Genomic DNA, 14,202 nt, shown 5'->3' with positions numbered 1-14,202 from the left:
GGGACACAGCAATGGAAGAGCTCGGTGGCGCCTTCTGGTGCCCGCGCTTTGCCCTTGCCTCTTCTGTATCACACCAGGGGGCCCTCGAAGCAGGGACATAGCAATGGAAGAGCTCGGTGGCGCCCTCTGGTGCCCGCGCTCTGCCATTGCCTCTTCTGTATCACACCGGGGGGCCCTCGAAGCAGGGACAAAGCAATGAAAGAGCTCTGTAGTGCTCTCTGGTGCCTGCGCTCTGCCATTGCCTCTTCTGTATCACACCAGAGAGCCCTCTGAGCAGGGACACAGCAATGGAAGAGCCATGTGGCGCCCTCTGGTGCCCGGTCTCTGCCATTGCCTCTTCTGTATCACACCAGGGGGTCCTCGGAGCAGGTCGACAGCAATGGAAGAGCTTGGTGGCGCTCTCTGGTGCCCGCGCTCTGCCATTGCCTCTTCTGTATCACACCAGGAGGCCCTCAAAGCAGGGACACAGCAATGGAAGAGCTCTGTGGCGCCCTCTGGTGCCCACGCTCTGCTATTGCCTCTTCTGTATCACACCAGAGAACCCTCTGAGCAGGGACTCAGCAATGGAAGAGTTCGGTGGCGCCCTCTGGTGCCCGCGCTCTGCCATTGCCTCTTCTGTATCACACCAGGGGGCCCTCGGAGCAGGGAATTAGCAATGAAAGAGCTCTGTGGTGCCCTCTGATGCCTGCTCTGCCATTGCCTCTTCTGTATCACACCAGGGGGCCCACGGAGCAGGGACATAGCAATGAAAGAGCTCGGTGGCGCCCTCTGGTGCCCGTGCTCTGTCAGTGCTTCTTCTGTATTACACCAGGGGCCCTCTGAGCAGGAACACAGCAATGGAAGAGCTCAGTGGCGCCCTCTGGTGCCCGCGCTCTGCCCTTGCCTCTTCTGCATCACACCAGGGGGCCCTCGAAGCAGGGACACAGCAATGGAGGAGCTCTGTGGCGCCCTCTGGTGCCCGTGCTCTGCCATTGCCTCTTCTGTATCACACCAGAGAGCCCTCTGAGCAGGGACACAGCAATGGAGGAGCTCTGTGGCGCCCTCTGTTGCCCGCGCTCTGACATTGCCTCTTCTGTATCACACCAGGGGGCCCTTGGATTAGGGACATAGCAATGGAAGAGTTCGGTGGCGCCCTCTTGTGCCCGTGCTCTGCCATTGCCTCTTCTGCATCACAGCAGGAGCCCTCGGAGAAGGGACACAGCAATGGAAGAGCTCAGTGGCGCCCTCTTGTGCCCGCGCTCTGCCATTGCTCTTCTGCATCACAGCAGGGGCCCTTGGAGAAGGGACACAGCAATGGAAGAGCTCGGTGGGTCCCTCTGGTGCCCGCGCTCTGCCATTGCCTCTTCTGTATCACACCAGGGGGCCCTTGGAGCAGGGACACAGCAATGGAAGAGCTCCGTGGCGCCCTCTGGTGCCGTCGCTCTGTCAGTGTCTCTTCTGTATCACACCAGGGAGCCCTCTGAGCCGGGACACAGCAATGGAAGAGCTCTGTGGTGCCCTCTGGTGCCCGTGCTCTGTCAGTGCCTCTTCTGTATCACACCAGGGGGCCCTTGGAGCAGGGACACAGCAATGGAAGAGCTCCGTGGCACCCTCTGGTGCCTGCGTTCTGCCCTTGCCTCTTCTGTATCACACCAGGGGGCCCTCGAAGCAGGGATACAGCAATGGAAGAGCTCCGTGGCGCCCTCTGGTGCCTGCGTTCTGCCATTGCCTCTTCTGTATCACACCAGAGAGCACTCTGAGCACGGAAACAGCAATGGAAGAGCTTGGTGGCGCCCTCTGGTGCCCGCGCTCTGCCATTGCCTCTTCTGTATCACACCAGGGGGCCCCTGAAGCAGGGACACAGCAATGGAAGAGCTCGGTGGCGCCTTCTAGTGCCCGCGCTTTGCCCTTGCCTCTTCTGTATCACACCAGGGGGCCCTCGAAGCAGGGACATAGCAATGGAAGAGCTCGGTGGCGCCCTCTGGTGCCCGCGCTCTGCCATTGCCTCTTCTGTATCACACCGGGGGGCCCTCGAAGCAGGGACACAGCAATGAAAGAGCTCTGTGGTGCTCTCTGGTGCCTGCGCTCTGCCATTGCCTCTTCTGTATCACACCAGAGAGCCCTCTGAGCAGGGACACAGCAATGGAAGAGCCATGTGGCGCCCTCTGGTGCCCGGTCTCTGCCATTGCCTCTTCTGTATCACACCAGGGGGTCCTCGGAGCAGGTCCACAGCAATGGAAGAGCTTGGTGGCGCCCTCTGGTGCCCGCGCTCTGCCATTGCCTCTTCTGTATCACACCAGGAGGCCCTCAAAGCAGGGACACAGCAATGGAAGAGCTCTGTGGCGCCCTCTGGTGCCCACGCTCTGCTATTGCCTCTTCTGTATCACACCAGAGAGCCCTCTGAGCAGGGACTCCGCAATGGAAGAGTTCGGTGGCGCCCTCTGGTGCCCGCGCTCTGCCATTGCCTCTTCTGTATCACACCAGGGGGCCCTCGGAGCAGGGAATTAGCAATGAAAGAGCTCTGTGGTGCCCTCTGATGCCTGCTCTGCCATTGCCTCTTCTGTATCACACCAGGGGGCCCTCAGAGCAGGGACATAGCAATGAAAGAGCTCTGTGGCGCCTTCTGGCGCCCGCGCTCTGCCATTGCCTCTTCTGTATCACACCAGGGGACCCTCTGAGCAGGAACACAGCAATGGAAGAGCTCCGTGGTGCCCTCTGGTGCCCACGCTCTGCCATTGCCTCTTCTGTATCACACCAGGGGGCCCTCTGAGCCGGGACACAGCAATGGAAGAGCTCCGTGGTGCCCTCTGGTGCCTGCGCTCTGCCATTGCCTCTTCTGTATTACACAAGGGGGCCCTCTGAGTAGGGACACAGCAATGGAAGAGCTCTGTGGTGCCTTCTGGTGCCCGTGCTCTGCCATTGCCTCTTCTGTATCACACCAGGGGGCCCTCTGAGCAGGGACACAGCAATGGAAGAGCTCCGTGGTGCCCTCTGGTGCCCGCGCTCTGCCATTGCCTCTTCTGTATCACACCAGGGGGCCCTCTGAGCAGGGACACAGCAATGGAAGAGCTCTGTGGTGCTCTCTGGTGCCCGCGCTCTGCCATTGCCTCTTCTGTATCACACCAGAGAGCCCTCTGAGCAGGGACACAGCAATGGAGGAGCTCTGTGGCACCCTCTGGTGCCCGTGCTCTGACATTGCCTCTTCTGTATCACACCAGGGGGCCCTCGGAGCAGGGACACAGCAATGGAGGATCTCTGTGGTGCCCTCTGGTACCCACGTTCTGCCTCTACCATTGCCTCTTCTGTATCACACCAGGGGGCCCTCGGAGTAGGGATACAGCAATGGAAGAGCTCGGTGGCGCCCTCTTGTGCCCGCGCTCTGCCATTGCCTCTTCTGCATCACAGCAGGGGCCCTCGGAGAAGGGACACAGCAATGGAAGAGCTCTGTGGCGCCCTCTGGTGCCCGCGCTCTGCCATTGCCTCTTCTGCATCACAGCAGGGGGCCCTCAGAGCAGGGACACAGCAATGGAGGAGCTCTCTGGCGCCCGCACTCTGCCATTGCTCCTTCTGCATCACACCAGGGGGCCCTCGGAACAGGGACACAGAAATTGAGGAGCTCGGTGGCGCCCTCTGGTGCCCGCGCTCTGCCATTGCCTCTTCTGTATCACACCAGGGGACCCTCGAAGCAGGGACAGAGCAATGGAGGAGCTCTGTGGCGCCGTCTGGTGCCCGTGCTCTTCCATTGCCTCTTCTGTATCACACCAGAGAGCCCTCTGAGCAGGGACACAGCAATGGAGGAGCTCTGTGGCGCCCTCTGGTGCCCGCGCTCTGCCATTGCCTCTTCTGCATCACACCAGGGGGCCCTCGGAGAAGGGACACAGGAAAAGAGGAGCTCTGAGGCGCCCTCTGGTGCCCGCGCTCTGCCATTGGCTCTTCTGTATCACACCAGGGGCCCTCGAAGCAGGGACAGAGCAATGGAAGAGCTCTGTGGCGCCCTCTGGTGCCCGCGCTCTGCCATTGCCTCTTCTGCATCACAGCAGGGGACCCTCAGAGCAGGGACACAGCAATGGAGGAGCTCTCTGGCGCCCTCTGGTGCCCGCGCTCTGCCATTGCTCCTTCTGCATCACACCAGGGGGCCCTCGGAGCGGGGACACAGAAATTGAGGAGCTCGGTGGCGCCCTCTGGTGCCCGCGTTCTGCCATTGCCTCTTCTGTATCACACCAAGGGGCCCTCGAAGCAGGGACAGAGCAATGGAGGAGCTCTGTGGCGCCCTCTGGTGCCCGTGCTCTGCCATTGCCTCTTCTGTATCACACCAGAGAGCCCTCTGAGCAGGGACACAGCAATGGAGGAGCTCTGTGGCGCCCTCTGGTGCCCGCTCTCTGCCATTGCCTCTTCTGCATCACACCAGGGGGCCCTCGGAGCAGGGACACAGGAAAAGAGGAGCTCTGAGGCGCCCTCTGGTGCCCGCGCTCTGCCATTGCCTCTTCTGTATCACACCAGGGGCCCTCGAAGCAGGGACAGAGCAATGGAGGAGCTCTGTGGCGCCCTCTGGTGCCCGCGCTCTGCCATTGCCACTTCTGTATCACACCAGGGGTCCTCTGAGCAGGGACACAGCAATGGAGGAGCTCTGTGGTGCCCTCTGGTACCCGCGTTCTGCCTCTACCATTGCCTCTTCTGTATCACACCAGGGGCCCTCGGAATAGGGATACATCAATGGAAGAGCTCCGTGGCGCCCTCTGGTGCCCGCGCTCTGCCATCGCCTCTTCTGTATCACACCAGGGGGCCCTCTGAGCAGGGACACAGCAATGGAAGAGCTCTGTGGCGCCCTCTGGTGCCCGCGCTCTGCCATTGCTTCTTCTGTATAACACCAGGGGGCCCACGGAGCAGGGACATAGCAATGAAAGAGCTTGGTGGCGCCCTCTGGTGCCCGTGCTCTGTCAGTGCCTCTTCTGTATCACACCAGGGGCCCTCTGAGCAGGAACACAGCAATGGAAGAGCTTGGTGGCGCCCTCTGGTGCCCGCGCTCTGCCCTTGCCTCTTCTGTATCACACCAGGGGGCCCTTGAAGCAGGGACACAGCAATGGAGGAGCTCTGTGGCGCCCTCTGGTGCCCATGCTCTACCATTGCCTCTTCTGTATCACACCAGAGAGCCCTCTGAGCAGGGACAGAGCAATGGAGGAGCTCTGTGGCGCCCTCTGTTGCCCGCGCTCTGACATTGCCTCTTCTGTATCACACCAGGGGGCCCTCGGAGCAGGAACACAGCAATGGAAGAGTTCGGTGGCGCCCTCTTGTGCCCGCGCTCTGCCCTTGCCTCTTCTGTATCACACCAGGGGGCTCTTGGAGCAGGGACACAGCAATGGAAGAGCTCTGTGGCGCCCTCTGGTGCCTGCGCTCTGTCAGTGTCTCTTCTGTATCATACCAGGGAGCCCTCTGAGCCGGGACACAGCAATGGAAGAGCTAGGTGGTGCCCTCTGGTGCCCGTGCTCTGTCCGTGCCTCTTCTGTATCACACCAGGGGGCCCTTGGAGCAGGGACACAGCAATGGAAGAGCTCCGTGGCGCCCTCTGGTGCCTGCGCACTGCCCTTGCCTCTTCTCTATCACACCAGGGGGCCCTCGAAGCAGGGATACAGCAATGGAAGAGCTCCGTGGTGCCCTCTGGTGCCTGCGTTCTGCCATTGCCTCTTCTGTATCACACCAGAGAGCCCTCTGAGCAGGGAAACAGCAATGGAAGAGCTTGGTGGCGCCCTCTGGTGCCCGCGCTCTGCCATTGCCTCTTCTGTATCACACCAGGGGGCCCCTGAAGCAGGGATACAGCAATGGAAGAGCTCGGTGGCGCCCTCTGGTGCCCGCGCTTTGCCCTTGCCTCTTCTGTATCACACCAGGGGGCCCTCGAAGCAGGGACACAGCAATGGAAGAGCTAGGTGGCGCCCTCTGGTGCCCGCGCTCTGCCATTGCCTCTTCTGTATCACACCGGGGGGGCCCTCGAAGCAGGGACACAGCAATGGAAGAGCTCTGTGGTGCTCTCTGGTGCCCGCGCTCTGCCATTGCCTCTTCTGTATCACACCAGAGAGCCCTCTGAGCAGGGACACAGCAATGGAAGAGCCATGTGGCTCCCTCTGGTGTCCGGTCTCTGCCATTGCCTCTTCTGTATCACACCAGGGGGTCCTCGGAGCAGGTCCACAGCAATGGAAGAGCTTGGTGGCGCCCTCTGGTGCCCGCGCTCTGCCATTGCCTCTTCTGTATCACACCAGGGGGCCCTCGGAGCAGGGAATTAGCAATGAAAGAGCTCTGTGGTGCCCTCTGATGCCTGCTCTGCCATTGCCTCTTCTGTATCACACCAGGGGGCCCTCAGAGCAGGGACATAGCAATGAAAGAGCTCTGTGGCGCCTTCTGGCGCCCGCGCTCTGCCATTGCCTCTTCTGTATCACACCAGGGGACCCTCTGAGCAGGAACACAGCAATGGAAGAGCTCCGTGGTGCCCTCTGGTGCCCACGCTCTGCCATTGCCTCTTCTGTATCACACCAGGGGGCCCTCTGAGCCGGGACACAGCAATGGAAGAGCTCCGTGGTGCCCTCTGGTGCCTGCGCTCTGCCATTGCCTCTTCTGTATTACACAAGGGGGCCCTCTGAGCAGGGACACAGCAATGGAAGAGCTCTGTGGTGCCTTCTGGTGCCCGTGCTCTGCCATTGCCTCTTCTGTATCACACCAGGGGGCCCTCTGAGCAGGGACACAGCAATGGAAGAGCTCCGTGGTGCCCTCTGGTGCCCGCGCTCTGCCATTGCCTCTTCTGTATCACACCAGGGGGCCCTCTGAGCAGGGACACAGCAATGGAAGAGCTCTGTGGTGCTCTCTGGTGCCCGCGCTCTGCCATTGCCTCTTCTGTATCACACCAGAGAGCCCTCTGAGCAGGGACACAGCAATGGAGGAGCTCTGTGGCACCCTCTGGTGCCCGTGCTCTGACATTGCCTCTTCTGTATCACACCAGGGGGCCCTCGGAGCAGGGACACAGCAATGGAGGATCTCTGTGGTGCCCTCTGGTACCCACGTTCTGCCTCTACCATTGCCTCTTCTGTATCACACCAGGGGGCCCTCGGAGTAGGGATACAGCAATGGAAGAGCTCGGTGGCGCCCTCTTGTGCCCGCGCTCTGCCATTGCCTCTTCTGCATCACAGCAGGGGCCCTCGGAGAAGGGACACAGCAATGGAAGAGCTCTGTGGCGCCCTCTGGTGCCCGCGCTCTGCCATTGCCTCTTCTGCATCACAGCAGGGGGCCCTCAGAGCAGGGACACAGCAATGGAGGAGCTCTCTGGCGCCCGCACTCTGCCATTGCTCCTTCTGCATCACACCAGGGGGCCCTCGGAACAGGGACACAGAAATTGAGGAGCTCGGTGGCGCCCTCTGGTGCCCGCGCTCTGCCATTGCCTCTTCTGTATCACACCAGGGGACCCTCGAAGCAGGGACAGAGCAATGGAGGAGCTCTGTGGCGCCGTCTGGTGCCCGTGCTCTTCCATTGCCTCTTCTGTATCACACCAGAGAGCCCTCTGAGCAGGGACACAGCAATGGAGGAGCTCTGTGGCGCCCTCTGGTGCCCGCGCTCTGCCATTGCCTCTTCTGCATCACACCAGGGGGCCCTCGGAGAAGGGACACAGGAAAAGAGGAGCTCTGAGGCGCCCTCTGGTGCCCGCGCTCTGCCATTGGCTCTTCTGTATCACACCAGGGGCCCTCGAAGCAGGGACAGAGCAATGGAAGAGCTCTGTGGCGCCCTCTGGTGCCCGCGCTCTGCCATTGCCTCTTCTGCATCACAGCAGGGGACCCTCAGAGCAGGGACACAGCAATGGAGGAGCTCTCTGGCGCCCTCTGGTGCCCGCGCTCTGCCATTGCTCCTTCTGCATCACACCAGGGGGCCCTCGGAGCGGGGACACAGAAATTGAGGAGCTCGGTGGCGCCCTCTGGTGCCCGCGTTCTGCCATTGCCTCTTCTGTATCACACCAAGGGGCCCTCGAAGCAGGGACAGAGCAATGGAGGAGCTCTGTGGCGCCCTCTGGTGCCCGTGCTCTGCCATTGCCTCTTCTGTATCACACCAGAGAGCCCTCTGAGCAGGGACACAGCAATGGAGGAGCTCTGTGGCGCCCTCTGGTGCCCGCTCTCTGCCATTGCCTCTTCTGCATCACACCAGGGGGCCCTCGGAGCAGGGACACAGGAAAAGAGGAGCTCTGAGGCGCCCTCTGGTGCCCGCGCTCTGCCATTGCCTCTTCTGTATCACACCAGGGGCCCTCGAAGCAGGGACAGAGCAATGGAGGAGCTCTGTGGCGCCCTCTGGTGCCCGCGCTCTGCCATTGCCACTTCTGTATCACACCAGGGGTCCTCTGAGCAGGGACACAGCAATGGAGGAGCTCTGTGGTGCCCTCTGGTACCCGCGTTCTGCCTCTACCATTGCCTCTTCTGTATCACACCAGGGGCCCTCGGAATAGGGATACATCAATGGAAGAGCTCCGTGGCGCCCTCTGGTGCCCGCGCTCTGCCATCGCCTCTTCTGTATCACACCAGGGGGCCCTCTGAGCAGGGACACAGCAATGGAAGAGCTCTGTGGCGCCCTCTGGTGCCCGCGCTCTGCCATTGCTTCTTCTGTATAACACCAGGGGGCCCACGGAGCAGGGACATAGCAATGAAAGAGCTTGGTGGCGCCCTCTGGTGCCCGTGCTCTGTCAGTGCCTCTTCTGTATCACACCAGGGGCCCTCTGAGCAGGAACACAGCAATGGAAGAGCTTGGTGGCGCCCTCTGGTGCCCGCGCTCTGCCCTTGCCTCTTCTGTATCACACCAGGGGGCCCTTGAAGCAGGGACACAGCAATGGAGGAGCTCTGTGGCGCCCTCTGGTGCCCGTGCTCTACCATTGCCTCTTCTGTATCACACCAGAGAGCCCTCTGAGCAGGGACAGAGCAATGGAGGAGCTCTGTGGCGCCCTCTGTTGCCCGCGCTCTGACATTGCCTCTTCTGTATCACACCAGGGGGCCCTCGGAGCAGGAACACAGCAATGGAAGAGTTCGGTGGCGCCCTCTTGTGCCCGCGCTTTGCCATTGCCTCTTCTGCATCACAGCAGGGGCCCTCGGAGAAGGGACACAGCAATGGAAGAGCTCGGTGGCGCCCTCTTGTGCCCGCGCTCTGCCATTGCCACTTCTGCATCACAGCAGGGGCCCTTGGAGAAGGGACACAGCAATGGAAGAGCTCGGTGGCTCCCTCTGGTGCCCGCGCTCTGCCCTTGCCTCTTCTGTATCACACCAGGGGGCTCTTGGAGCAGGGACACAGCAATGGAAGAGCTCTGTGGCGCCCTCTGGTGCCTGCGCTCTGTCAGTGTCTCTTCTGTATCATACCAGGGAGCCCTCTGAGCCGGGACACAGCAATGGAAGAGCTAGGTGGTGCCCTCTGGTGCCCGTGCTCTGTCCGTGCCTCTTCTGTATCACACCAGGGGGCCCTTGGAGCAGGGACACAGCAATGGAAGAGCTCCGTGGCGCCCTCTGGTGCCTGCGCACTGCCCTTGCCTCTTCTCTATCACACCAGGGGGCCCTCGAAGCAGGGATACAGCAATGGAAGAGCTCCGTGGTGCCCTCTGGTGCCTGCGTTCTGCCATTGCCTCTTCTGTATCACACCAGAGAGCCCTCTGAGCAGGGAAACAGCAATGGAAGAGCTTGGTGGCGCCCTCTGGTGCCCGCGCTCTGCCATTGCCTCTTCTGTATCACACCAGGGGGCCCCTGAAGCAGGGATACAGCAATGGAAGAGCTCGGTGGCGCCCTCTGGTGCCCGCGCTTTGCCCTTGCCTCTTCTGTATCACACCAGGGGGCCCTCGAAGCAGGGACACAGCAATGGAAGAGCTAGGTGGCGCCCTCTGGTGCCCGCGCTCTGCCATTGCCTCTTCTGTATCACACCGGGGGGGCCCTCGAAGCAGGGACACAGCAATGGAAGAGCTCTGTGGTGCTCTCTGGTGCCCGCGCTCTGCCATTGCCTCTTCTGTATCACACCAGAGAGCCCTCTGAGCAGGGACACAGCAATGGAAGAGCCATGTGGCTCCCTCTGGTGTCCGGTCTCTGCCATTGCCTCTTCTGTATCACACCAGGGGGTCCTCGGAGCAGGTCCACAGCAATGGAAGAGCTTGGTGGCGCCCTCTGGTGCCCGCGCTCTGCCATTGCCTCTTCTGTATCACACCAGGAGGCCCTCAAAGCAGGGACACAGCAATGGAAGAGCTCTGTGGCGCCCTCTGTTGCCCACGCTCTGCTATTGCCTCTTCTGTATCACACCAGAGAGCCCTCTGAGCAGGGACTCAGCAATGGAAGAGTTCGGTGGCGCCCTCTGGTGCCCGCGCTCTGCCATTGCCTCTTCTGTATCACACCAGGGGGCCCTCGGAGCAGGGAATTAGCAATGAAAGAGCTCTGTGGTGCCCTCTGATGCCTGCTCTGCCATTGCCTCTTCTGTATCACACCAGGGGGCCCTCAGAGCAGGGACATACCAATGAAAGAGCTCTGTGGCGCCTTCTGGTGCCCGCGCTCTGCCATTGCCTCTTCTGTATCACACCAGGGGGCCCTCTGAGCAGGAACACAGCAATGGAAGAGCTCCGTGGTGCCCTCTGGTGCCCACGCTCTGCCATTGCCTCTTCTGTATCACACCAGGGGGCCCTCTGAGCCGGGACACAGCAATGGAAGAGCTCCGTGGTGCCCTCTGGTGCCAGCGCTCTGCCATTGTCTCTTCTGTATTACACAAGGGGGCCCTCTGAGCAGGGACACAGCAATGGAAGAGCTCTGTGGTGCCGTCTGGTGCCCGTGCTCTGCCATTGCCTCTTCTGTATCACACCAGGGGGCCCTCTGAGCAGGGACACAGCAATGGAAGAGCTCTGTGGTGCTCTCTGGTGCCCGCGCTCTGCCATTGCCTCTTCTGTATCACACCAGAGAGCCCTCTGAGCAGGGACAAAGCAATGGAGGAGCTCTGTGGCGCCCTCTGGTGCCCGCGCTCTGACATTGCCTCTTCTGTATCACACCAGGGGGCCCTCGGAGCAGGGACACAGCAATGGAGGATCTCTGTGGTGCCCTCTGGTACCCGCGTTCTGCCTCTACCATTGCCTCTTCTGTATCACACCAGGGGGCCCTCTGAGCAGGGACACACCACTCACTGGCACTGTTTAATATCCAGTGGAATAAACAGACTCCGGGTTGTGAGCGCCTGAATCTATCCCCAGAGAATGAACACATTGCGGGTTTTCTCCATGAAGAATAAATGCTGACATCCTCTGGAGAGTTCCTCGTGCCTCAGTCACACTGTTGTGTGCTAGTGCACACCTCGCTGTGCATTCAGCGTGCACCAGGAGGACCGGGACGCGGGACACTGGGAATGTGTCCTGGTGCCCCTGAAAAGCCAGTGGGGTTGGGGGAAGATCTGTCTCATCTCAGACATACTTCATAAGTAAGGGACTCTGTAATATTATAAAGCACGCTAAAACCCTCAGGTGCAGATACGTTATTGAAAAAACAAAACAAATAACCATTGGCAAAGCCAGCGGTTCTCGCCTTTGGGACCTAATGCCTTTGCCAATCTTTTTCAGCATCTGCCAGCAGAAAGAAAAAAGAACCACTGGCAGCCGAGTCATCTCATAGGTACGCGCATGAGTGATGACATGTGCACACGCCTGTGTCATCATCAGGGTAGCAAGAGTATGCGACATGGGAGGGACAAATACAAGAAGTGGAAGGCGGCAAGGCAAGCCAATGAAGAGAAAGAAGCAAACGAGAGTGACAATAAAGCCAGCCAATGCCAAGAGGTGTCTGGGCTCTGAGCCCCTGGACGCTCTTGGTGAGCCCACCATAGGTCAGCTCGTGCTGTCTGGCAGGCGAGCCATAAGGAAGGACTCTCCCCAGCCCAGGTGGTCTTACAGAGGCGCCTGCGTGTTAGGAAAGGTCACTGTTGTTTCAGCTGCAAGTAACACCAATGTGTAGCCACGCCCAGGTCTGTCTCTCCCCCGTCAATCTTAAAACCCCAAAGATTCAAGATGCTTTCTAATTCTGCTTTTCTTACTTTCCAGACTCCTCAAGGCACCCCTAAAGGTAAGTGACGTCACAAGCACTGCTGCCCCTCAGGGGTTTTCCCTTTTAGAGACAGTCCCTCTGACCTCCCTCCCATGAGTGTTCAAACATTCACCTTTGATCTATTGTGAGCGTGGGCACTGGTCGCTTATTTATCTTTCGCCAAGAACATTCACCTGTGACCTATCAGCCCAGATCTATCATTTGTAATCTATTGTCCGCTGTCAGTCACCTGGGGTCTATCGGCCAAAATCAGTCACCTCACACCTGGTAACCAAAATCAATTACCAGTGGCCTTTCGTCCAAATTCAGCCCCCTATTACCTATAATCCGTAATCTATCCTGTGACATTTCACCCACAGTCAATTTCCTGTGACCTTTCATTACAAATCAACCCCCGTGACCTTCCATCCAGAATCAATCAACTGTAGCCTGTGGCTCACAATCCCTCGTGACCTTTCACCCACAATCAGTCACCTGTGGTTCACAATCCCTCATGACCTTTCACCCGCAATCAGTCACCTGTGGTCTGTGGTTCACAATCTCTCATACCTTTCATCCACAATCAGTCACCTGTGGTTCACAATCTCTCATGACCTTCCACCCACAATCAGTCACCTGTGGTCTGTGGGTCACAATCTCTCCTACCTTTCACCCACAATCAGTCACTTGTGGCATGTGGTTCACAATCTCTCATGACCTTTCACCCACAAACCGTCACCTGTGGTCTGTGGTTCACAATCTCTCCTACTTTCCATCCACAATCCGTCACCTGTGGCCTGTGGTGCACAATTTATCCTACCTTTCACCCACAATCCGTCATCTGTGGTCTCTGGTTCACAATCTCTCCTACCTTTCATCCACAATCCGTCACCTGTGGTCTCTGTTTCACAATCTCTCATGACCTTCCACCCACAATCAGTCACCTGTGGTCTGTGGCTCACAATCTCTCCTACCTTTCACCCACAATCAGTCACTTGTGGCATGTGGTTCACAATCTCTCATGACCTTTCACCCACAATCAGTCACTTGTGGTCTGTGGTTCACAATCTCTCCTACCTTTCATCCACAATCAGTCACCTGTGGTTCACAATCTCTCCTATCTTTCAGCCACAATCAGTCACTTTTGGTCTGTGGTTCACAATCTCTCCTACCTTTCACCCACAATCAGTCACCTGTGGTCTGTGGTTCACAATCTCTGATACCTTTCATCCACAATCAGTCACCTGTGGTTCACAATCTCTCCTATCTTTCACCCACAATCAGTCACTTGTGGTCTGTGGTTCACAATCTCTCCTACCTTTCACCCACAATCAGCACTTGTGGTCTGTGGTTCACGAGCTCTCATGACCTTTCACCCACAGTCAGACACCTGTGGTCTGTTGTTCACAATCTCTCCTACCTTTCACCCACAATCAGTCACCTGTGGTCTGTGGTTCACAATCTCTCCTACCTTTCACCCACAATCCGTCACCTGTGGTTCAAAATCTCTCCTACCTTTCATCCACAATCAGTCACTTGTGGCCTGTGGTTTACAATCTCTCATGATCTTTCACCCACCATCAGTCACTTGTGGCCTGTGGTACACAATCTCTCATGACCTTTCACCCACAATCAGTCACTTGTGGCATGTGGTTCACAATCTCTCATGACCTTTCACCCACAATCAGTCACTTGTGGTCTGTGGTTCACAATCTCTCCTACCTTTCATCCACAATCAGTCACCTGTGGTTCACAATCTCTCCTACCTTTCACCCACAATCAGTCACTTGTGGCCTGTGGTTCACAATCTCTCATACCTTTCATCCACAATCAGTCACCTGTGGTTCACAATCTCTCCTATCTTTCAGCCACAATCAGTCACTTTTGGTCTGTGGTTCACAATCTCTCCTACCTTTCACCCACAATCAGTCACCTGTGGTCTGTGGTTCACAATCTCTGATACCTTTCATCCACAATCAGTCACCTGTGGTTCACAATCTCTCCTATCTTTCACCCACAATCAGTCACTTGTGGTCTGTGGTTCACAATCTCTCCTACCTTTCACCCACAATCAGTCACTTGTGGTCTGTGGTTTACGAGCTCTCATGACCTTTCACCCACAGTCAGACACCTGTGGTCTGTTGTTCACAATCTCTCCTACCTTTCACCCACAATCAGT

General features: G+C 58.4%; 1 protein-coding gene across 2 annotated transcripts in view; it reads left to right on the top strand.

Moving 5' to 3' along the window:
* PALM (paralemmin) overlaps window positions 1-14,202 on the top strand; it is a 269,190-nt gene that overhangs the window by 238,143 nt on the left and 16,845 nt on the right. For both annotated transcript variants that reach the window (XM_085638546.1, XM_085638545.1), the window contains exon 6: window positions 12,041-12,062. In XM_085638546.1, coding sequence (XP_085494672.1) covers window positions 12,041-12,062 — 22 coding nt within the window. The remainder of the gene's footprint in view (window positions 1-12,040; window positions 12,063-14,202) is intronic.

Source organism: Triturus cristatus, chromosome 12 (genome assembly GCF_964204655.1).
Source record: "Triturus cristatus chromosome 12, aTriCri1.1, whole genome shotgun sequence".
Lineage (NCBI taxonomy): Eukaryota > Metazoa > Chordata > Amphibia > Caudata > Salamandridae > Triturus > Triturus cristatus.
Note: the sequence above shows the minus strand (reverse complement) of the source record. Positions and strands in the feature narration are given on the sequence as shown.